The sequence below is a fragment of the Macaca mulatta genome, chromosome 4 (genome assembly GCF_049350105.2).
Source record: "Macaca mulatta isolate MMU2019108-1 chromosome 4, T2T-MMU8v2.0, whole genome shotgun sequence".
Classification (NCBI taxonomy): domain Eukaryota; kingdom Metazoa; phylum Chordata; class Mammalia; order Primates; family Cercopithecidae; genus Macaca; species Macaca mulatta.
In genome coordinates this window covers 8,567,021-8,590,417 of record NC_133409.1, presented here as the reverse complement: position 1 = coordinate 8,590,417, position 23,397 = coordinate 8,567,021, and the positions used below count along the sequence as shown (strand labels likewise).

General features: G+C 35.5%; 1 protein-coding gene across 9 annotated transcripts in view; it reads left to right on the top strand.

The window, feature by feature from the left end:
• QKI (QKI, KH domain containing RNA binding) overlaps window positions 1–22,910 on the top strand; it is a 165,359-nt gene extending 142,449 nt beyond the window's left edge. The window contains exons 5-8 of one of the 9 annotated variants that reach the window (XR_013416140.1): window positions 8,163–8,250; window positions 9,637–9,912; window positions 12,142–12,992; window positions 16,910–19,511. Coding sequence is in view for 6 of the 9 variants with exons in the window: in XM_028846994.2 (XP_028702827.1) it covers window positions 8,163–8,250; window positions 9,613–9,912; window positions 12,918–12,992; window positions 16,910–16,926 (480 nt within the window). In the remaining 3 variants the exon portion in view is untranslated. Of the gene's footprint in view, window positions 1–8,162; window positions 8,251–9,612; window positions 9,913–10,854; window positions 12,993–16,909 lie in introns of those variants that run through there. The other 8 variants (XR_013416139.1, XR_003728734.2, XM_028846996.2 and 5 more) reach the window with 8 other exon arrangements.
• The last annotated feature ends 487 nt before the right edge of the window (window positions 22,911–23,397 follow it).

Here is a 23,397-nt window from a genome sequence, read left to right as displayed (position 1 = left end):
TGTTTATACCTTGTTGAAGAGAGGCAGAACATATTGTCCTAAGGTAAAAATCTTTGTTTTATATAGTTTTAATGGAGGAGGAGCATCATATTTGTGTGTGTTGGAGTGTTTTAAGCTTTTCTGGTTAAATAGAGTGCCTGACACTTTCTCTCTACCTTGCTTTATCTGTGGAAAGTTGTTGATTGGTTACACAGTTATTGAGAACTGAAAAAGGAGAAAGACAGGCTGTAATACAGATTTAGAGACTGCAAAGAAGCATATTTTACCCCAGGACTGGAATAAAAGAGAAGAAAGCCTGTGTAATGATGGAACCAAGACCCTGACTTGGTGTCTCTCAGCTAATTCAAGAACCTCAGCAGCTCAGAGGAGAGAACCCTGGCTGGCTGCTTCTGGTATGCATGGAGGGAAGAGGGCTGCACAATGAGACTGGTTCTAGAGGTGCTGGGAAAGAATCATGGAGCCAGGAGACAGCTGCCTCTGGCACGTGCATAGCTGAAAAGAACATCTCTCACCTTCATCCAGCTCTTCAGGGCGGGCCGCTTTAACACCCACACCATGCCTCAGTTCTGAGAACCTCACAGAAAACCAGCTGGCAACGAAGTAGTAGTTATAGATCCCTACATTAAGCATTGGAAGGCATATGGCAGGTCAGTTTGGAACTTAGTAACTGCCACATCATCTTGGAGAAAAATTCAGAAAATTATATGAAAGCGTATTTTTCTACCAGCTGTATAGGATAAGTTAGAGTAAGTTGATCAACCAGACGAATATTCAGCTATCTATCTGACATCTCCACTTAGGTGTTTAAGATAAGTATTTCAGATGTAACCTTTCAAGAGAGAACTTCTGATTCTATATTCCTCAACTTTTATCTCATTACATGGAGCCACCATCTACTTTATTGCTTAAATCAAGAACCCAAACAACATTGTTTAATTTCTCCTTTTCCCTTACCCTCTATGTCCAACTGATCATCAGGCCCTGTCAGGTTAACATAACTCTTTTCATCTCTGTTATGACCTCTACCCAAGTCCAGTTCATCCTCTCTGTTGCCTGGACCATATTAAAGCTCATGACCCATCTCAGTAATCACGCTGGCACCCCCAGCAGTTCATCCACAAAATAGCAGAGTGAGGCTTTAAAGACAAATCCTTTTTTGTCACTTCCCTCTCATAAACCCCTTTGTTTAAATTAAGTCAATCAAATTCTTTGTCATGTTCTGTCTGCCAAAGCCGTCAGAGCAGATCAAGGTGGTAATTGGCATCAAAATTCACTATAAAATGTGGTCACTCTTCCTTTTTTCTTTTCTCTGATATTTGTTATTCTCCAAGTAAATTAGTCATGTATTTTTTTGTTCGGAGAACCTTTTCTACCCATTATTTCAAATTTTTAGAAAACTAATTCATTTTTAAAAATATATTGAGCACATTCATTTTTGCAAGGCTTTGGGGACTACAGGGAGCATGGGTTTAATTGGTTATTGGTTAATTTATGGATACAATTCATGAGAAATTTCTTAAAAACATCAAAAAATAGAAAAACTGAGGTAGCACCTGGCTACATATGATTGATCTCCCCAAAAATAAGCAGCATGAATTTATAAAAGCAAGACCAGTATGCATGAGAGTGCTTAGAAAAGCCTGCACTCAGGAGAATCGCTTGAACCAGGGAGTCGGAGGTTGCAGTGAGCCAAGATCGTGTCACGGCACTCAAGCCTAGCAACAGAGCGAGACTCCATCTCAAAAAAAAAACAACAACAACAACAAAAACAGCCTGCACTCTGGGAGAAGACAGTGATCTGTGTTATTGAGGAACACATAGGATGCTTCTAGTAGGAGCCTAACTTGGAGAGGAAAGTACCAGGTCTACTCTGGGGAATTGTGGACAGATGATTTTGACTAATGCAGAACATTTGCAAGCAAGGTTGCTCATATAAACTGTTCAATGCCCTGAATGCTAGAGTGTTTGGGCCTTTGTGATAGGCAGTGGTTCGAATTATTTTTTTAGTTGACGTAGTTTTAATGATTTGAAAATATACATTTGTTTCATCTCTCTGGTGATCACTTTGTTGTAGTTTTTTTTTAAAGTATATAGATCTAAAAATACTAAATAAACATGATTTTCTTTCTAACATGAGGTCTGATGAATTCAAGATACTTCCACTTAAAGGCATCCTAAGACTGGAGAAGGTATAATGTAACGGTTAAAACATAAGGACTTTGAATCAGGTATTCTGGGTTGGAAGCCAGTTTTGCAGTGTGAACTTTTGTAACTTTGGATAAGCTGCCTACCCTGCCTGAGCCTCAGGGATAATGCACTGCCAATACCACAGATTTGTTAGGAAGCATAAATGATTAGATAATGAAGATCTAGTGTCTAAATCTAGAAAAGTTGAACAATATATAAATTGCATTAAACATGACCTGTTTGTATCCTTTTAACATAGCTGTTAAACATAGTTGATGATGGCCGGGCGTGGTGGCTCACGCCTGTAATCCCAGCACTTTGGGAGGCTGAGGCGGGTGAATCACCTGAGGTCAGGAGTTCGAGACCAGCCTGACCAACATGGTGAAACCCCATCTCTACTAAATACAAAAAGTTAGCCGGGCGTGGTGACATAAGCCTGTAATCCCAGCTACTTGGGAGGCTGAGGCAGGAGAATCCCTGGAACCCAGGAGGTGGAGGTTGCAGTGAGCCAAGATTGCACCATTGCCTTCTAGCCTGGGCAACAAAAGCAAAGCTCCATCTCAAAAAAAAACCAAAAACAAACAACAACAAAAAAAACATAGTTGATGATACATCTGTATCTTACTTAATATGCATAAATTTTAAAATATATATTTATAAATACCTATAATTCATCATCCTTAATTGCAAGCCTCCAGAAGTTTGGAAAACTGTGTTTATAGTCTCTTCACCCCACTTAGTGTATTTTTCTTTTTGTTACAGATTGGATTATAGGAGTATCCCCCAGACTCTGGTGGGTGTTACAGAATCTATAGTGTCTAATCTTTCTATAAATCTGAAAAATTCTGAAATTCTCAAGGCACTTCCCTGATACCACAGGTTTTAGCTATTAGCAGAAGTGTATTGTATTTTTGAGCTTTTACATTTCAAAAGTAAAGGCATTCTTTGTTGTGCTTTAATAGTCTTTCCATAATATTTTCCATACAAATACAAGGGAAATATTCATCTGCCCTATGACCCAGCAACTCTACTGATAGGTATTTATGCAAGATAAATGAAAACTTATATTCGCAAGGAAGCTTTGTATGAGAATTTTCAGAGTGGCTCTGTTCACATATCCAAAAGGTAGAAACAATCAAATGTCTGTAGCAGAAGAATAGATAAATAACATACCAAGCCACTAAAACAGATGAACTACAGCAACATGCAGCAGTGTGGATGAGTCTGACAGCTGTTATACTGAGGGAAAGAAATTGAACACAAAAAAGTATATATGCCTTCATTATGTGAAAATCTAGGCAAGTAAAATCAGATGGATGGTTAGGGCTTGCAGTACAAGGAGACTTTCTGGGTTTGTGGAAATGTCCTGTGTCTTCAATGGAGTGCTATTTAGCCATAAAAAAGAATAAGACCCTGTCATTTGCAGCAACGTGGATGAAATTGGAGGTCATTATGTTAAGTGAAATAAGTCAGGCAAAGAAAGAATCTGCACATGTTCTCACTGTTTTTGTGGGAGGTAAAATAAGACAATTGAACTCATGGAGATAGAGTGTGGAGTGATGGTTCCAGAGGCTGGGAAGAGTGGTTGGGAGGGCGCAGTGGGAATGGTTGATGGGTACAATAATGTAGTTAGAATGAGTGAGATCTAGTGTTTGATAGCAAAACAGGGTGACTACAGTCAACAATGATTTATCATACATTTAAGAATAAGTGTAATTGGATTGTTTATAATACAAAGAAAAGATAAATGCTTGAGTTGATGGGTACTCCATTTACCCTGATGTGATTAATATGCATTGTATGCCTGTATCAAAATATCGCATGTACTTTATAAATACATACACCTACTATGTGCCCACAAAAACTTTAAAAAAAAGGAAGAAATATCCGATTTGATATTGCAATTAAAATCTTGAGACTCCACTGCATGTGAATTTAGCTTCCATTTCTTAAATGTTTCTTGAATATAGGGCAAATACTTAGGAAATCAGAAGCTGTGAGATTCCAGATAATCACTTGAGTTCAGTATTACAAAATACGATTTTAATGCCCCATGTTACAAATGTAAAAGTTAGTGTTCTGTCTCTGTAGGGTTGCTCATTTCCGATCAAGATGCTGCAGGTACTTTGTGAACTATCTGGAGTTGACATGTACAACATCAGGATGTCCCGTTTGATCAGTTGTAATTTTTGAGAAAAAGGTCAGACAAATTGGTCTGAAGACTGGCTCATAGAAGCTCTAGAGCCTCTAGACTGTAGAAGAAACTTAGTTTTCTCATCTGAACTTACATTTGAAAAAGAGGTGACATACACCTTCAACAGTGTTTAGGCAGGTACACACTACTAAATCTCATTGTCAAAACCAGGACAGTAAGGTTGAAATAACCACTTCCATGTGAAAGTAATTCTATAATTAACCCTGTTGTCTCTCTTTTTTTTTTTTTTTTTTCCTTTGGAGACAGAGTCTCGCCCTGTTGTCCAGGCTAGAGTGCAGTGGCACGATCTTGGCTCACTGCAGCCTCCGCCTTCCAGGTTCAAGCGATTCTTCTGCCTCAACCTCCCAAGTAGCTGGGATTACAGGCGCCTGCTACCACGCCCAGCTAATTTTTGTATTTTTAGTAGAGACAGAGTTTCACCATGTTGACCAGGCTGGTCTCGAACTCCTAACCTCATGATCTGCCTGCCTTAGCCTCACAAAGTGCTGGGATTACAGGTGTGAGCCACCGCACCCAGCCAGTGAACCCTGTTGTCTCTTAAGACACACAAAGTGTGAATACAGAGTGGTGGGGAGTGGTCAGGACATGAGGGTGAAGCCTATCCTGGGCTGAGACCACCTAGGGTCAAATTCCAGCTCTGCCAACTAAATCCTGTGCATTTCTGGGAGGCATTAGTGTACCCTGCCATAATATGGCTGTGATCTGGTGTAACATACCATCATCTCCAACAATACCATATGACAGTCTACACCAGGATCTCCTCCTATGCCACTCTTATTTTTATTCTCTTGGGGTGATCTCTCCTCTGTTTTCATTATCCTGTACCCTGCAGATTACACAAGTGTGCACACACAGTGGTGATCACACGCATTTCTTCTATCTTTTTTCTCTGTGGCTTTCTCTCATGTTTGACACTCCATTGCCAAATAGTGAATAGTTATTTTGCTATCCAAAAGGAGCAGTTCAATGCCAACATGTTTTTAAGCACCTGTTCCTTCTGCAAGAAAGTCCTCTTCGATCTTTATTTCCTTTTTGTTGGAAGTAAATTTGCCCTCTTATTTGCTGACATTTTCAAACTTGTACCACTTCTTTCTCACTATGGTAGATGACTGGAGGTAAACCTACTGCTCTTCTTTGTCTTTTTTTAATGTATCATATAATTTATAATACTTTTGGTATTCCATTTTTATATAAAAATTTAAATTTGAAACTTTTGCTAAGTTTCAACTTTCAGATGACTAGTTTTTAGCAAATAAGCTTAAAAAGTTTTATTATAATGGATTTGATTCTTCTCTTCCAATAGTAGCTTACTGATTTAGTTTTTAACAAATTATTTCTGTCTTTCAAAGATCATACTTATTTTTTGTTCATCTTTGTGCAAGTTGATAGGAGTAAAATTCCACAGGCATGCAAGTATCTACTCCCTGTAATCTGCTGCAAAGCAGGTTTTTAAAAATTTGACAGTAGCACATCAAAACATTGTCTTTATGTTTCACTCATCTTTTTCTTTAATTCTTGTGATTTACTAAAAGCTCACTGAACAGTTCTGTTTACTATATATTATAGTACACCATTCACCATTGTAATGCCAAAAACAGAATTTTGTGTATCATTACAGCTATAATGGAAAGGAGCACTGAGAAGCTTGTGTCCTGTTCATCCTTACCCTTTTATGAATCAGCGAGGAACAAAACTATATCAGAAAATTGTTTCATTGGGTTACTTTCATTGTAAATATCACAAAGTCATGTAAAGTTATTGGGATTAGATGATACATAAAAGTGGGGGGCACTTAGTTCTGTCTCTACACAGACTTTGATTGATGGACCGTCATCTACTGCTTGCTTTGACTGTGGTTAAAGTTGGTGTCGGACTTAGACATTTGGGATTTGGAAATAAAGTTAGAGACTTCTCATACCAGTCACTTATAAGTTCTAGCAAATAACTTGGGGGTGGCTGTAGGAACATGGGGTTAGGCAGTGGTAACAAAGAAATAAGCCCTATTCTCATGCGAGTGGTGATACTCAGCAGACTGTAATTTGAAGTAGAAATAATTACCTTTGTCGATAGGTTCTTGGAGATACAACTTTAAACGAAATGAGTATATTGCAGCCTTTTTTTCCCATCAATGTTATAATGAAATCATGTTGAAAGCAATGGCATTATTTCAGGACCTACTATCCATTGTTTCACTTAAAGTTAGTTTTGAAGAACGTATTGACCACATTGAGGATATACTGTAATCTAGGGATGGCCCCTGGAAAAGGAAGGTAGCATTTAGGTTCAAGTTTGTGGGGATGCGGATAGGCAGGATTTGGAAAGAGAGAGGGACAGAGCAGTACACAGGGGAGCACTTGGGATGGAGGAAGTGGGAATATGCACAGAGATGAATGGTGGAGAGCAATCTGGTTTGACTTAGGATGTTACTTACATATGTGTGTAAAGTAGTAGGTTAATGGGCTTAACTTGAGAAGATATCTTGGGACCAGATTATAGGCAACTAAAATTTTTTGTATTTTTAGATAGTAAGAAACCATGAAAGTGTTTTGAGACAGAATGTTGAGAAACATGAAAATTGTAATTTGGGCAATTAATCTGGCCTTTGTGTATAGATTGATTGGAGAACAGACACCATTAGCAACTTGTTTTGGTAGTTTGGATGCTTTGCCAAAAATGACTGGAACAGTAAATGGAAAGAGTGGGACGAATTCAAGGTGAATGGGGTGGCCAAACATTTTGATGATTAGAGACTATCCTGATTTACGTTTGAAGCATGGTTATTACTAATGCCCCTTTTTGCTTTTAAATGTTTCTTGCTTTGGACAATAAATCATATGGTGACCCTAATAGATTGCTGTGGCATTGATAGCACTCGCTTATTAGACTGAAAGCAGACAGGGATGGTGTAAGAGAGCAGAATATACAGTTTTTTAGAAGTTCTTATTTCACTGAGTTTTCCTTTTTTGAAGAATTAAGCATAAGATTTCCTTACCTAAATTCTGCAATCCAGTCTTTTATGTTTAAAATTCTTTGTGTGCGTGCATGTGTGTGTGTGTGTGTGTGTTTAACGAACACATCTGAGTTTTGGAATATTCAGCAAAATGATAGTTGCTGGCTGGGTGCAGTGGCTCTCACTTGTAATCTTAGCACTTTGGGAGGCTGAGGCAGGAGGATCACTTTAAGCCAGGAGTTTGAGACCAGCCTGGGCTACAAAACGAGACCTTGTCTCTACAAAAAATTTTAAAAAGCCAGGCATGGTGGTGCATGCCTCTAGTCCCGGCTATTTGGGAGGCTGAGGTGGAAGGATGGCTTGAACCTGGGAATTCCAGGTGGCTGTGAGCTAGGATCATGCCACAGCACTCCAGCCTGGGTAACAGCTAGACCCTATATCTAAAAAAAAAAAAAAAGAAATTAATTAAAATAATTTTAAAATGATAGATGCCAAAGAGAATATACTATGTTTAGTCTTAACCTCAGGTTTTCATTCATTTCTATTTAAAAGCAGAGCTTTTTAGGAGAACTTTAATAAATTGGTGTAGCTGACATAAAAATTTACAAATAGAATATCCTGTATATCAACACGCCATCACTGAGAAAACAGGCTCCATTATGTTAGCACGTTTTAGTTCCTGATCTTTTTTTCCCCGTATTGAAACAAGTGACTGTAGTCACATGATACTTTAAGGTTTTTGTGTGGATATAGCTATTATATTTGTGGATAGTCTCAAATGCTTTTATCTCGTGTGTTTTCCGTGTATAGGCAGAAGGAGAAGACAGCCTGAAGAAGATGCAGCTGATGGAGCTTGCGATTCTGAATGGCACCTACAGAGATGCCAACATTAAATCACGTAAGAATGAACCCTGAGGCCAGGGTTACTGCTGTCTCTGTTGTTTTTGTCTACAGACTTTTCCTTTTGGCAACACAACACAATAACAGTTTATACAAAGTGAACAGTTGAAGTAATTCTGCCACTTGATATAGTAATTCTGTCACTTTGAGAGTCCTATTTTTAATGCTTTCATGAATTGAGGACACTCCTGATTTTATTTTATGTCAGCATGTTGAAGTTTTGGGTTGACAGACTTACATTATTTTAACGAAATCTCCATCTCTAAATTCAAGCGTTTAAGAAATTTTCTGTTTGGTTAAATACAGATGTAAGGCTTCCAGCTTATCTTGTTAAATGTATGCAAAAGACAGCATATTGAAAGCTTACTTTGACAAAGTGAATTTGAAGTGTATCTGAATAAAATGACCCTCTGTTGAGTTCTGTCCTTTCACTCTGCTTGCATGTTTTCCCTCCAGTATTTTTCCCTGTTGATTTCATATGTGAGTTCACAGAGATCAGTGGGTGGTAACTCTTTTTCCGTCCTAATTTTGTTTGTATATGTATCTGCATGTTTTTATAAGCCATAAGAGGATAGCTTTTTTATGTTTAAAATGAAATAATGTGAAATTTTTGTTTTGAAACAATTTAAGATTCATACATATCATTTATATGAACATACCATATTTAAATTAGTGATTATTTAAAACACATAGAATTTTAAAGTTCTAGGCAGCTTTACAAAATGTAGGCAACCTACTGGGTTTAAAAGTAGTTACTTTACAAATTGTTAACATTAATTTACTCATGAAAATGTGAATATATCATTATAGGAATTTAGAAATAGGGCTTTTTAAGATTTTCTGTGATGATAGTTCCTAAAGATGCAGGAAATGTACATATATACCTAGTGGTTACTTGGCTAAATGCAATAAAAATTATTCTTACTTTACTTTGAAACTAAAGCTGTACTTTAGAAATATACCAAACTGAGTTTCTGTGGACTCCAGTTACAAATTATTTTTTAACATCTGTTAATGCAAGTGTTTCATTGTGCTTCTGCATGTACTTTAGTCTTATGAAATCTTAAAAACAGGTATATCAAATGTATGAACTAAATATAACCTATTTAATGGTGGCATTCATTTTTTTACAATGGCTTTTTACTTTTTGCACATTCTTAATCACATTGGGAAAGGGAAAGCTGTTTGCATTTGATTGGTGTGCTTTGGCATTTTTGTGTGATCAGCGCATGTACTAATGATTTCCTTTTATTTTTCTTCTTTCCTGCTTTTTCCTTTCTTTTTCCTACTCCCCTCTCATTTTCCCGTATTTTATACTGCTGTCTCTATACTTCTTTCTAAATTTCTTTGCTTACTGTAGCAGCCCTTGCCTTTTCTCTTGCAGCAACAGCCCAGGCTGCTCCAAGGATCATTACTGGGCCTGCGCCGGTTCTCCCACCAGCTGCCCTGCGTACTCCAACGCCAGCTGGCCCTACCATAATGCCTTTGATCAGACAAATACAGACCGCTGTCATGCCAAACGGAACTCCTCACCCAACTGCTGCAATAGTTCCTCCAGGGCCCGAAGCTGGTTTAATCTATACACCCTATGAGTACCCCTACACATTGGCACCAGCTACATCAATCCTTGAGTATCCTATTGAACCTAGTGGTGTATTAGGTAAGTTCTTCTCCCCATGGGGTTAACAACATTCTCTTTATAAATATTTTTGCTCCCCCAGATTTTGAAATGGTTTTATCAGTTTTAGAGAGGCAAGACAAGTTTCCATTAGGAAAGCCTGAACCCTAAATTTTATTGCAGCCTCTCATAAGGGTTCCCCTTTGAAATAATTGCACCTTAAGTTTATTCAGATCCACTTTGGTAACTCAGGTTCAGTTTGGTTGGGTAAATCTGTTGTGTGCGTTTTAACAAATACTTTTACATTTTACATGACTGAGGCCATTCTGAGTTTTAGGTCCCACCCCACTGGCCCGTCACTTCCATCAGCTCCACTTCTCAAACTTAGATTCATTTTATCTCACAGATTTGTGTAATTGTTGGAAAAACTTTAAACTTCTATGTGAAAGTAGTTTGAGATCTTTATGAAATTCATATTATTGTATGTGTTTTATAATATTTGTGATCACTTAAAATATGAAAGAGACCAGATAAATACAGTCATGCATCGCTTAACAACAGGAATACCTTCTAAGAATTGCCTTGTCCGGCAATTTCATCATTTGGTGTACATCATAAAGTGTACTTACACAGACATACATGATACTGTTTACTACACACCTAGGCTGTGTGGTATAGCCATTATAATCTTATGGGACCACCGTAGTATATGTGGTCCGTTGTTGACCAAAATGTTGTTATGCAGGCATGACTGTAGTTGTATTCTTAAGATTTTTCAGTTCTTGGCTTTTGGAGTCCTAGTCGTATTAAACATGAGAGATACTCTTAATTTCAGTAGTACAGTATGGAATAGTTAAATACCAAATCACTGAATTCAGAATCTCACTTAAGGCAAAAATTAAAATCATAATCTAAACGCTTGGTTTTACATGAACAAAAAGTGGTGTGCTCGAAAAAGACATTACTGATGCCTTTTTTTTATAGAGTGGATTGAAATGCCAGTCATGCCTGATATTTCAGCCCATTGACTTGCTGGATGAAGGACTAGAATACAGCAGCTGTTATAACACGACCAGTCAATGTGGAACAAACTGTTTCTGTGCAACCCCTTTGTTTTACCAGACAAAATTTGAATACTTTTTTTCCTGAATTGTATACGACCTTGGTGCTGCATGCATGCTGTTGACTTTTAGGACTTTGATCTCTTAAGGTTTTTTTTTTTCCAGCATTAATATTGATTTATAAGGATATGAAAATCTTTACTGAACTGGAGGACACTAAGATTTAAACTCGAAAATTCATTGTTCAAGTAAAGAAAGCCATGATGCTCTGTATGTTATCTGTGTGTGTGCATGCACTCAGGTGCCCTTTGTTTCATGAACAAATACATTTCATTGTACATGTTTTCTGTTTATCTCTAAATCATTGTATAAAGTAATTGCAGGTCAGAATTATACCACAGAACTGTTTATGAGAGGCTTGTCTCTGTTGCACATTTCTTGAAGCATTTTTAAAATAACATGTAACCTGTAACCTTGTTGTTTAAGTTTTCTTTTCTATTAATACTCTGTCCTGTGGTCCCATGCATGCTCCTTTTCCCAGAACTCCTCTCTGCTGCACCCACAGCATCTGTTCCCGAGGAGTTATGACTCTTGACTTCCTGCAGGGCTGGGGCTCTTAGCTACCAGCTGCTGTTCCAGCACTTTCAGTGCAAGATCTCCCTGATTTTGCCACATGGAATTGTACTTGTATATGATTACCTTATCTAAAATGAATAAGGGGTGATGGACCAGTTTACTGCTTAGAAATAGCAAGAGGCACTGCAGTAAAACTTGTTTCTCATTGTAAAGCTTCATGTCTTTTGTTTGTTGAAAAATTTTTACTTATAAAAACTTAATTGTTAGACTGGTAAAATAAAGACCAAAATATGCAGATTTCTAATTGGCATTCATAAGGTGAATAATAATAAGTGCCAAATGAAAAAATCTTACTATGGTTAATTTTATTTCTTGCTTTGCCACCTAAGCAGTAAAACATGATATTGACCACTTGGAGAACTCAGAAAATTATTTTAAATTTCTAAGTTATAATAAATTTGCACACAGATAACATGCATGCTATTTATGTCACATCTCACATTAAATTATTTTAAAATAAGCAGTGCCCTTCAAAACAGATGCAGACATGTGTGTTGGTAGTAGTGAGGAGATTGGTATTAGCATCAAATCTTCATTGATGACTAATTTTTAATTCCCTTCCTTTTATCTTTAGGTATGGCTTTCCCAACGAAAGGCTAAGAATTCAAGAACGGTCTTAACTGAACCCTCATCAGATCTGAATTTAACAAATGCTTAGTCTCAGCAGCCTCCGGGGGAAAAAAGCTTAGCCTAGCAGTCAGTGACTTACTTGCACTTTTTGCACATAGATATAAAGTAAAATTATGTTATTAATTTGGTTTAGTCTGTAATATTACACAGTAATGGTAATTTATAAAGGAGTGTATAGTAGTATACTGACTGCTAAGTGTACTATACTGTTTGCTTTACTAATCACCTAATTCATTGCAGTTCATACTTATTGACTCAGAGTTTAAAACCACAATCTGTAGGCTTTAAGAATTGCTTTTAAACCTTTTTAAGTGATAAACTCTTGAAGTGGTCTTAAGGTTAGCAAATAATTGTCAGTATTAAACATGGCATTATTTAAGTAGTCCTGCTGCGAGAAAGGCACTTCAGTGAATATGTGACTAGTAAAGCTTAAATATGTTTGGATCTAATAGAGTTCATGAAATACTGTAACTTGGGGATTGTAAATGAATGGATAAAATAGGTTAAGGCCCAAGATGTTTGAAATGAATGCAATATTAATAGATGCATATATACATGACATATTGTGGTTAATTTTAAAACTACTGTGCCTTAACGTGTTTCTTAAACTTTTGTAGTAAATGAACATTTGAAATCCATTTTGATAAACCTGCTGTTAATGTTTTTTTCCCCCCTTGTGAATGTTTTCTAACTTTGTCTTGGTAATTGCAATTTAACTAGGTGCGGTGGCTACTAAAGTTCGAAGGCACGATATGCGTGTCCATCCTTACCAAAGGATTGTGACCGCAGACCGAGGTTAGTTTAGTTCTGCAGTTCTTGTCTATAAGAAATGCGTTGGGTGTCCATAAAATTTGCAACACCACACCTGATGGAAAAATGTAATTGCTTACCTGCACACAGTTTTTTTTCCTTTTCTAAATTTGTTTGTGATCACTGACAGATATAAGGGTTGGGTTTTTTGTTTTGGTTTGGTTTTTTCTCCCTTCATATTTTTAACTTATTAAATCTTCTATTATTATGTACTATGATTTATTCCTACTAAAACATAAATTAGTCAATTTGGGGAGCTATTAAATTTTGATGTTGCCTCAGTTATTTTCATTAATAACTTTTGCTAAAATTTACCTTTTAAAAATTCTGAAATTTGGGGTTGGTATTGCAAAATGAATTGAACGGGTGGTGCTTTAATGAGAGAAGTAAAAGAATATATGCCTCCTGTGTACTTTTGGAGAAAACTGAAGATTTAGTTTCCATTTTTCTTTATAATAAAATATTTGAGCCACTGTATAAACGTGAGGGTGCACATGTCAAGTACTTAGCTAAAATCAACAAAGTGAGGACTGTGAAGATAACTTTCATGTAGTTGGATTTTTTTTAATATAAATTAGAGCGTCAATTCCCTTTTATTCTTACATTCTCTTGCCAAAATGGATCCTTTGATTTTTGTCATTTGCTGCTAAAATATATTATCTGAAGGTAAACTGTCTCTTGAATTTCTGTGGTGATATGAGATCCAGCTGTGTGAATATCATTTTTGACTAACCTGTGACTGGAAAATAAGTCTTCATTTTTCTCCTTTACAACTTTTATAATTTGTGTCCTGTATATGCCCTTGGACCCTTTTATAAATTATTTTTGCTTATTGAGGAATGGTATTTTCGGTTTATTGACATTGAATCGTTTTCTAAGTTTTTCCATCACAAGATAGGAATCTCAAGCATGGTAGTAAAAAAGGATTTTTTACAAGTTTCTATTATGGCACATTTGTTTCCTACAAATTAAACTGATCAAAGTCTCAAATATTAGTGGAGGAGAAAGTGCTGGATTTGCACTTCAATTGTACATCTTCTGTGAATTTATGAAGGACCTACCTGCTTCATGTGATTACCTTGAGTACTGATGATAAATACTAGACACAGCTGTTGTCCACATCAGAAATAACATGCCTTTCCCAAAGATACTGTTAATATTTGTTTAGCACAATACATAAAGAATGTCCAAGACTTTCAAACTAATGTATACATCACTTACAGTGATTATTCAGTGAACAGAATAGACCCCAGCTCCGTGGTCATCTATGAAGATGATATTCCTTGTAAGTGTTCTGCACGAACACGTCTCATAGGGATGGGGAAATTTTTTGGAAAGTCACTTTAGTTTTAAAGAAACGGGACAATTCCATGAATAATTTGAGGTTTTATTCATATTGCTTATGTCTACAATTGTTCTAAAGAGTATTTTAAAGTAGTTTTTTCCTCCCAGCTAATCTTTCCCTGTATGCCCCCTTTTAGGAGATTTCTCACCATTTTGCTTTAACACGATAATTATTGGCCTACTTAATACTCCAGTGCCTTGAGATAGTTGGACATATTTGAGGAAGATTTTATTGTATTTGGAAAATTACGACACATTCCATGCATGGATCTTTTGTTGTTATGTGTTTTGATTAGTTCTGTCACTGTTTTTATTTAAAATGCAGTGTCAGCAAACCGAAATGCTCATTTCTTTTTTAGTAACAGAATACTCGTATACTTATCACTGTATGCACTCATTGGGTCTAAGGGAGATGTCTGAAGTCCTTCACTTAAATTATTTTATGATACTACTGTTTTCTCTATTTTTGAGGTTAAAATTATTTTTAAAAACTATTTTGCAGAGAAGTTTATTAGTATAAGCATTCATTTAATGCAAAGAAACTCAGCCCTTGGACATATAACCATGTAATTCTATATGAACGTTTAGAGTCCTACATGGTTGACCAATATCTAGTTCTTTACTAAAAGTAAACTCACCTCTCTATATATATTTCAAAACTGAATTTGAAGCCTATTAGAGACCAACTGATCTTTTAGTTGTAACGAACTGTATGGTCTTGTATGGTGACACACCTGTGTAGGAGGCCAAGACTTGGCAGAGGATGTAGTCTAGGTGTCCTGGTATATATATATGGTCACTCACTTCGTTTATATATTCCACACTCAAAAAAGAAGTCAGAAGTTTTTTTGAGTAATACAAAAACCATCACTTATATAATTTGTATAAGAAACTTTAAACAGTTTTAATCAAAATTATGAATAACATCAAAAATGCTTTAAGATTTTATATTTTGGAATACCTGTGAAGTAGTATGACTACATCATGTTAAATATTTATTTTCTTCTATGATTTTGGGGCAGCAATTTTTATTTTAAATAAAATTCCACTTTTAAGAAATTCAGGGAAGATTTGGTCACATTGAAGATACAATATTTTTGTAGTATTTATAAACTGTTCTAAATGATAGACTATAGAAAGCATTTTTGTCATATGAAGGTAAATCAGTCCATTATTTAGATCATTTAAACTCTGAACATTACACCTTCTGGGCTTTGATTTATGAAGTGGCACAGAATCTAACTTTGCACTGAATATCTTTTCATTCACATCTCCTCTGCCTTAGTCACAATGGCAACAGTACAGAAAATTCTATCAAACCTCAGAATATAGTAGAAATAATTAAGCTGTTGAATGAGTCTTAAAAATTATACTACTGTTAAGTGGACCAAGTTTGGTGAAGCAGAATGTGACAAAGGTTGATTAAGGAAGGAACAACTCAAGGACATTGGGAATGATAACTTTTCCACTTGAGAACTACTTTATGTTTTACTGTAATTTTTAAAAATTTTTTGTCCTTTTTGTTATTTTGCAAAAGAAAATAGTATTTACAGGTGGCTTCTTTTAAAATATAAAAATATAAAGCAGGAATGTATATGAAATGTCAGATTTTATTGTATTTGCAGAGTATTAGCTTTGAAATTGAATAAAGAAAGCTGTTTGTAGTTTTAAAATGCCTTATTGGTATCAATTAGAAATTTCTTCTATTTTTTGATGTACTTAGAGCTTTTTGAGTGTAGAATTTTAAATGGCAGGATTTTACAGTGTTTACATGCAAGTGCATTTTATAAGTGTTCTATATGTGTAAAATAGTATTTTCAACTGGAAAGTGTTGGCTAGTGCAAAAGGCCTGGCCATTTTCTGGTTCCCATGATGTTGCCTACACTGCTAGACTACAGTTTAGTATTGCTTTGTATCATGAGGCCAAGAAATTCCATGTTGTTTGTAAATAGAATAATTGAAAAAGCAATAAACATTTATTGAACAAAAGAAACCTTGTTTGGCCCAGAGTTTATGTTGAACCAAATTGTTCATAGAATTTTGAATTTCTTTAGATTCATTTCTGTTAATCATCAGTTATTAATAATCACATCCATCATTAATAGTTGCTTTAATGCTTGCATCTGAGAGAATACTAATGCTTAATAGCAGTCAGATACTGATAACTGCACTGACTGTTTAAAAATTCTGTATACCGAACCTATTCATTGTTGTTTTTCAATTTCCTTCATTGACTGCTACTAACTATTAGTTGTTAGTTGTATTTTATTTCTATTTTTTCTTGTTAACCAGTTTTTTGTTTTTGTTTTTGTTTTTGTTTTTTTTGTGGGAGTGGGCTCTTCTTCATTTGTTCAAATCATGATATGAAATTGTCATGATTTTAATTGTATTCTGTAGATGGTGTCAATCAGTTTGTCAGAATTAAACATGCTTTTTTTTTTATTAGTTGTGATTAGTTTTTCATGTTGTCATTAAGCCGTCACTAGCTGAAACTAATCTCTTCTCTATCTTTTCTTTTCTTTTTTTTGTTTTGTTTTTTTTTGTTTCTAACCACCCAGCCGCCACCGGCAACTAACCTATGACCTTCTGACCTCTGAACTCTTCACCCAATGATGACCTGACCATGCCTGCCTGCTGATCAGTTAACTGGTAATCGCCTTTGCTTGCCTGTCGTCAGTGCAGCGAGCTGAGGCACTTGTCCGTTCGTCTTACCATCTAACCAAACAAAAGACAAAGAAATTGTTGTCCTCCAACTCAGCTTTTTTTTTTTTTTTTTCCTGTTTGGGTGAAAGTGGTTCTAGAACCTGCACTGAATAGTAGTAAAGCAATAAGGCCCAATTCATCCCACAGCACTGATCATCTTTTAATATCCCACCCTAAGCGAACGGTAAGAAGGCCTCTCTTAAGAAGGGGAGACAGATGGCCCTTAACTACTCAATGACAGAGGCAGTTACTGTGAGAGACTTCTAGGAATCTTTTTCTTCTCATAGCAAAGTCAAAGCTCTCTCTGAATGTACTGTGTGATGATGCATCATGCATGAACCTTCGGTCAGGGATATCATTGGTGAAGTGATTTCGAAAAGTATTCAAAATTTGATATGCTGTTTAGTCACTACAGTGCCCTCAAAGGGCAGAAGTTGCAGCCTTTTTTATATTGCCTGCCAAAATTTGAAGTATTAGAAGAAAGTGTGCCATGAGAGAAAAACGTAAGGAGTTTTGAAAAGTAATGCAAATAACAAAACTGCAACACTATTTTTAAAAGATAAATATCTAAGTTAAAATTACCGAATCTTTATTTTACACCTTCTAAAAAAATATGAGAACAAGGTACATGCATTATGTGTCACATTACTGGGCAAACTGTTCAAGTATTTTTTTTTAAACCTCCCTGTATAGAAAAAAATCATTAAGGATGTAAAAGCCATGCTTGCCTATTTGCTGTATACATGTAATGAAATTGTAGATAAAGTGTAGTGCATTGAAACAAATGAACAAAAAGTAGATACTTTTACTATACAAGGGTGCTGGTGCAGAAAAAAATATATATATTTTTGGAAATGTAGCATTTTATACTTTCAAGTGTTATAAAAAAAAAAGAAAAAGAACAAAGAAACCCTTTATTTCATTAAATGATTTTTTCTGGTGGTTGTCAAGAAACAAAAGACCAAAAGAGCCTTTTTGTCTTTCTTTTTTATTTTTTAAGTATTGGAATAAGTCTAAAGAAAAGAAAGTGCCTTATTTTCCTTCATGGTCATTTAGTCAAGTGTCTCATAAAGATCAGCTCCTCCCTCAGAATACAAGTTAATGCATGTTACTCAGTCGCCCAGTATGTGAAAGAAGATATGAGGGAGACAAATGAGTTGATGGTTTGAATTATATGATTTTTGCCACGTTACCTTGATGCAAATTTGCCAAATCTGATACTGTGAAAAGATTTGATAACTTTTCTAATGCCTGACTAGTAAGTTTTAAAACATCATTCTTTAAAAAAATAATTTAATATTTTTGGTTATTCCAATCTTCAGTGTTAACCCAAACGATTCTGAGATAAAAATTATGTGTCATCTGAACTTCAGTTTACAGACAAATTAGAACTTTGTTTTATTTGGAGAAGGGGGATGCATTCATTTGGTTTTGATTTTTATTTTGTTTTTAATTAATTGGAGATGATAGGATACCTAGCAAATGTTTTCAGAAAAGTGAATCTTTGTGATTTTCATTCTGGAAAACAATGTTTTAAATCACCCAAATTTAATCACATGTCTTTATATCATACCAGATAACTGGTGTAGTGTATCCTTTTACTGTTTCAGTAACCTTTGCCTCCCCCACCCCTTAACTTTAAAAGAATGTGAAAAACTAGCATCATAGTGCATATAAATACTCAACCACATTTCACCTTAAGCTTCTAATTTCTCTAGAAGTTGAAACAGTTAGTTATGTAGTTGAAGCAATTTGTGTGCAAAGCCTACATCTAAACACTTGAGTGAATAATCATTAACTGCTCAGTACCAGACGTGGCAAATCTCAAGTGACAGTGGACTCCCCCCGCCCCCCAGCTTATCAACTCGTCCCCTCTTCCACACCTTCCCAGCATCACAGTCAGAGGTCAGCAGGAAGCTGAGTCATGACCTTCTTGGTGACCTCCCCTGCCATCTTGTCTCACTTGGAAACCGTTGTCAGTTTATTTACTATGCAATAGACATTCATTGTTTTGTATCCAGCTAGCTTTGGTTTAATATGCCACTGCTTTGTCTTTCTGTTACACATACAGTTTTGATTTATTTACAATATATGCTGTGCCATTTTGATTTTTATATTGTTTGGTTGCTTTAATAAATTTGCGACACTCAAACACTTGAGGTGATAGTTGTTAAAAAAATACCAGTATTTGATCCAGTTTCATCTCAACTGTGTTATACCTGGACATTTTAGATGTTTATCAAAGGTCTTTTATGGGGAAGAAAGTAAATGTATGAAATAATAAATGTGTGACATTTATGGGTAATGTTGGCTCTGAACAAACTTTTGAAAACTTGGTTGACAAAATTTTGGATCAACTGAAAAAAGCATGACTTTTGAAATCTCTGAATGCCTTGGTTCTCAGTATTATCATTCTTTATTGAATTTATTTCTTATTAAAATATGTAGTTTTTAAGACTTTTTTTCTGACAGTATTATGTAATTTTTTAGTGTGGGTAGATGGGAGTGTCGCTTGTATGTTATCGTACAGCTGACATGTATTTTTGTCTATTCTTTATTATCTTAGTTTCATGCTGTGTATGTACCATAACCAACCTATTGCCTATGAGAAACATGTAAGATAATGTATTTACAGCCATTGTTACAAGTTTATAATGTATTTTTCTATCTTGTTTTATATGTATGTTATATAACATTCAAAAAGAATTTTTTTCTTGATTGAGAAAAGGATACAAAATGCAAAATCCACAATTTTGATAACTGAAAATTGCCAATTGTTTTGCAGTACTTTATTATATTGGGTGTCTTGTCTTTTTTGGGCTTTTAGTTAGCTAATGAATGAATACATTAGACACTTTTGGGTTTTAGTTGGGATTTTACATAGCTTGCATTTTAATTCTTTGGTTCTTTGCTGTTTCTATTAACCCATAGCATTATTTTAATAAATGTTATAATACCAACCTACTAACTCTGGACTATGTCTGTTTATTAACCTTTATATGTTTAATTAAAATAAACAAATAAAGACAAAAGAATGTAAAGTCTTGAGTTACTGGACTAACCCTGAAGAACGTGACCACAGATAACATGGCGTGACTTGTTTTTATGTTGTTTGTCAGCTGACAGTTTTGCACACTACTGTTAAAATGGCTTTGGTTATTCTGGTCTTGTACCTTGTGGGGGGTGCGGGTAGGTGCAGTAGAGATGGGAACAAAGAGGCCTTTGTTGGAGGCATTCTTCTCCTCTTGCCACTTGCCTTTCAGCATCTGCATTACTAATTCCACACCTTATTTTTCCTTCTCCAAAATAATCACTGTCTGCTCACAGCATCAAGAGTAAAAAGATATATTGTAATGGTATATACCTGGAGAAACCAGTTTGATTCTTTGTTGAACCATTTCTTTTAATTTCTGTAAATAAGTAATTTTATGGTCACACTGTAAAGCAGAGAAACTGTTGATATTTTACCTTTATTTAGATTTTTATTTTAACTTGACCTTTTTCCTTTGGAAAGCATTGAACTTGTTTAGCTAACTGCTCCTGTTAGGGGAGCTTAACTTGGGTAAAGCCAAAGGCCCACTGACTGTTTCTCATGGTGGCCTGAAGCCCCACTGCTTTCCAATGAGGAAAAGAACCCTCAGCACATTACTGAGTTTTCCTCAGGTATTTTTTTCCCTGTCACCTACTTTACAAATACAGTCAGACTAAAACGTTAAACAAGAAGTTTAAGGGGGAAGAACACTGGGATTTGAAAAGTTGTATATGATCAATTTCTTGCATGCAAATCAATTTAAGATTTCCTAAATATCTTCATGCTTTTCTTGGCTGGAACTTGGGTAAATTAACCTGTAATTATGAATTACTTAGTTTAACTCAAGGTGCATTTTTATTTCACAGATTGATACTTCCTTCTTTCTGTGAAACAGTTCTCCTAGATAACAAAATCCTCAGGATGAATTTTTGCATTTGTACATAGCAATGTATCTTTGTAAATGATGTTTTATTTATTTAGAGTTGTAGAATTTGGGGCCGAAATGAGTGACATGTAATAGAAGAAAAAAGTGTACCAATACGCCCTTAACCAATCAGACTGTCAAGGTATTCTCATTCATAAATATATATACACACGTACATATACATAATACACAGAGTAGTGATAGCTGATTCGAGTGATAACAGCGAATCACCATTGAGATGGTCACTTGGATCGTGTAAACAAACTGGGTCATTTCTCTGATGGGAGCGGTGGGGCAGTGTACTGTTGTTAGGTAGACAGGTCTTTAACATGCTACTATTTGTAAAAGTTTCCGTTGCCCTAACAGTTCATGTAGTAGTCTGTGAAAATTCGAAGCTGTCTGTCAAGCTGCTAATGTACAAGTTGTCATGGTACCATGTCACTTAAATTGATGAATTTCTATGCAATTTACTATTCTCTAAAGCCTATGAATGCAGCCTCATCTCATTTTCAGTTAAGGGTACTTTATGTATAATTAAGTCATTGCTCCCTTTTATGTAGGAAATGTAAAGTTTTAAAAGGCAAAAATAACATTACAAATTTCATTTTTATACAGGTTACAATATTATTAAACATAAAACTACCAAATTCCTAGAACAGTAAAATTCTAGAGTCAGTTGATTGATTGAAACTATTTGACAAAACAATTGAAAGCTGAGCTTTCAGTCAAGAAGTTGGTGAAATTAATGTACTTAAACATTTTTTTCCTTTCGGCAAAATGTCAGGGAAGACTTAACGTGAGAGTAGTTACTCCCGTACGCCCCAGTGCGGTGGCTCCACGTGTAAGAGGTTGTTAAGACACCCTGCCCATAAAACCAGGACGTGTATACGTACACACAATTGGTGTCTGGTTACGGTTTTCTCAACACTAGATAAGGTTCTGAATTTGTTAGTGTGCCAAAAACGAATCATAGGTTTAAATGAAATTGCTCACTACCAAACCAAGACTAATAAATATATATACATGTATATATATATATATATGTCATAGCACTTTCACATGTGACAGCCTAAGGTTTCTTTAGTTTTGGGGTGGAGTGGGAGTGGTTTTGCATGTTTGACCAGGGTGGGATGCCTGTCTTTATTCCTTGATAAGAAGTAGCTGTTAACAGCATTTCAAACAAATTATTTTTGGTAGAATAGGACTTACTGCCAAATGGTAATTTATTTAGCAAAAATTATTCTCCAACTTTTCGAATTCGCAAATTTCCTAAGTGCCTAGAGTAGTGTTTTACATTGTCACGAATCCCTTAATACCTTTATTTAAAATGGAAAAAATATGGACAATATTTTAGAAATATGTGCTACACATCTAATTTTATCTGTAGTTTCTTTTAAATGATCTAAATTGAGATGCCTTTGATAACGAAGAGATTTACCAACATTATATGCACTCGTGCCTTCAATGCGGAATCAAACTGGTTAACCTCGGCACAGTCCTCTCCTTTCTGTGTTTCTGCTGCACTAATTGCCAGGGGGTGGGAGAGAAGGCAGATGAATGAATTCATAGTAGAAGGAGGTGATAGGTGCAGCAAAGAGCAGCCGCAATATTGATTCCACATTACAATTTTGTTGCCCCTTGGCAAAAGACATCACATTGTGGGAAGATCTCAGCTTCCAGGGTAAAAGTTAATTTATAACTTAAAGTGCTATTAAGTTTTTATTACCAAATATATATTTTATGGTTTATAGTGGTATGTATGAAACATTTAAAATTTTACTGTGGAAATTGTGTATATATATATCTCTATAGAAGTCGAAATAGGTGTTCGCAGATCACATGTGAATGGAGAACTGCATATGACTGTACATGAAATGCAATAAACCAACTGGAAACAGTGCATGTGCTTTATCCTCTCAAGCCAACTCAGCTGAAAAGAGCTGCTTATTCTTCACCCCCAGAAAATGCATGTATCAATATCAGAATAAAGAACGCACACTTTCAGTTTTATTGAGGCTTGCAATACTAATAGAAGAATCTGACATTCTGGAGTTACAATGACATTAGAAAATGAGCATAACATTCACTCTGATTTTAGTCATTAAGGGAGATTAGTAAACAGACTGCTACAGTGTTCCACAGTTGGACTGTGCATCCAAAATAGTTATTTTTTTTTTTGTCTTTAATGGTACAATTTTTATGTAGTTTTTAAATGTAAGAAAGAAGAAAGAAATGCTGACCAAAATCTTGATTTCATCAGCTTCGTGAAAAGGACTAGTGTCATTAACTTGTTGAACAAAGAATTGGTTTATTTTAAAAAATCATTTCCAGTAGTGTGAAACCTTTACGATTCTTTAACATCTAAACGTTATGACTCTTTGTGCCTT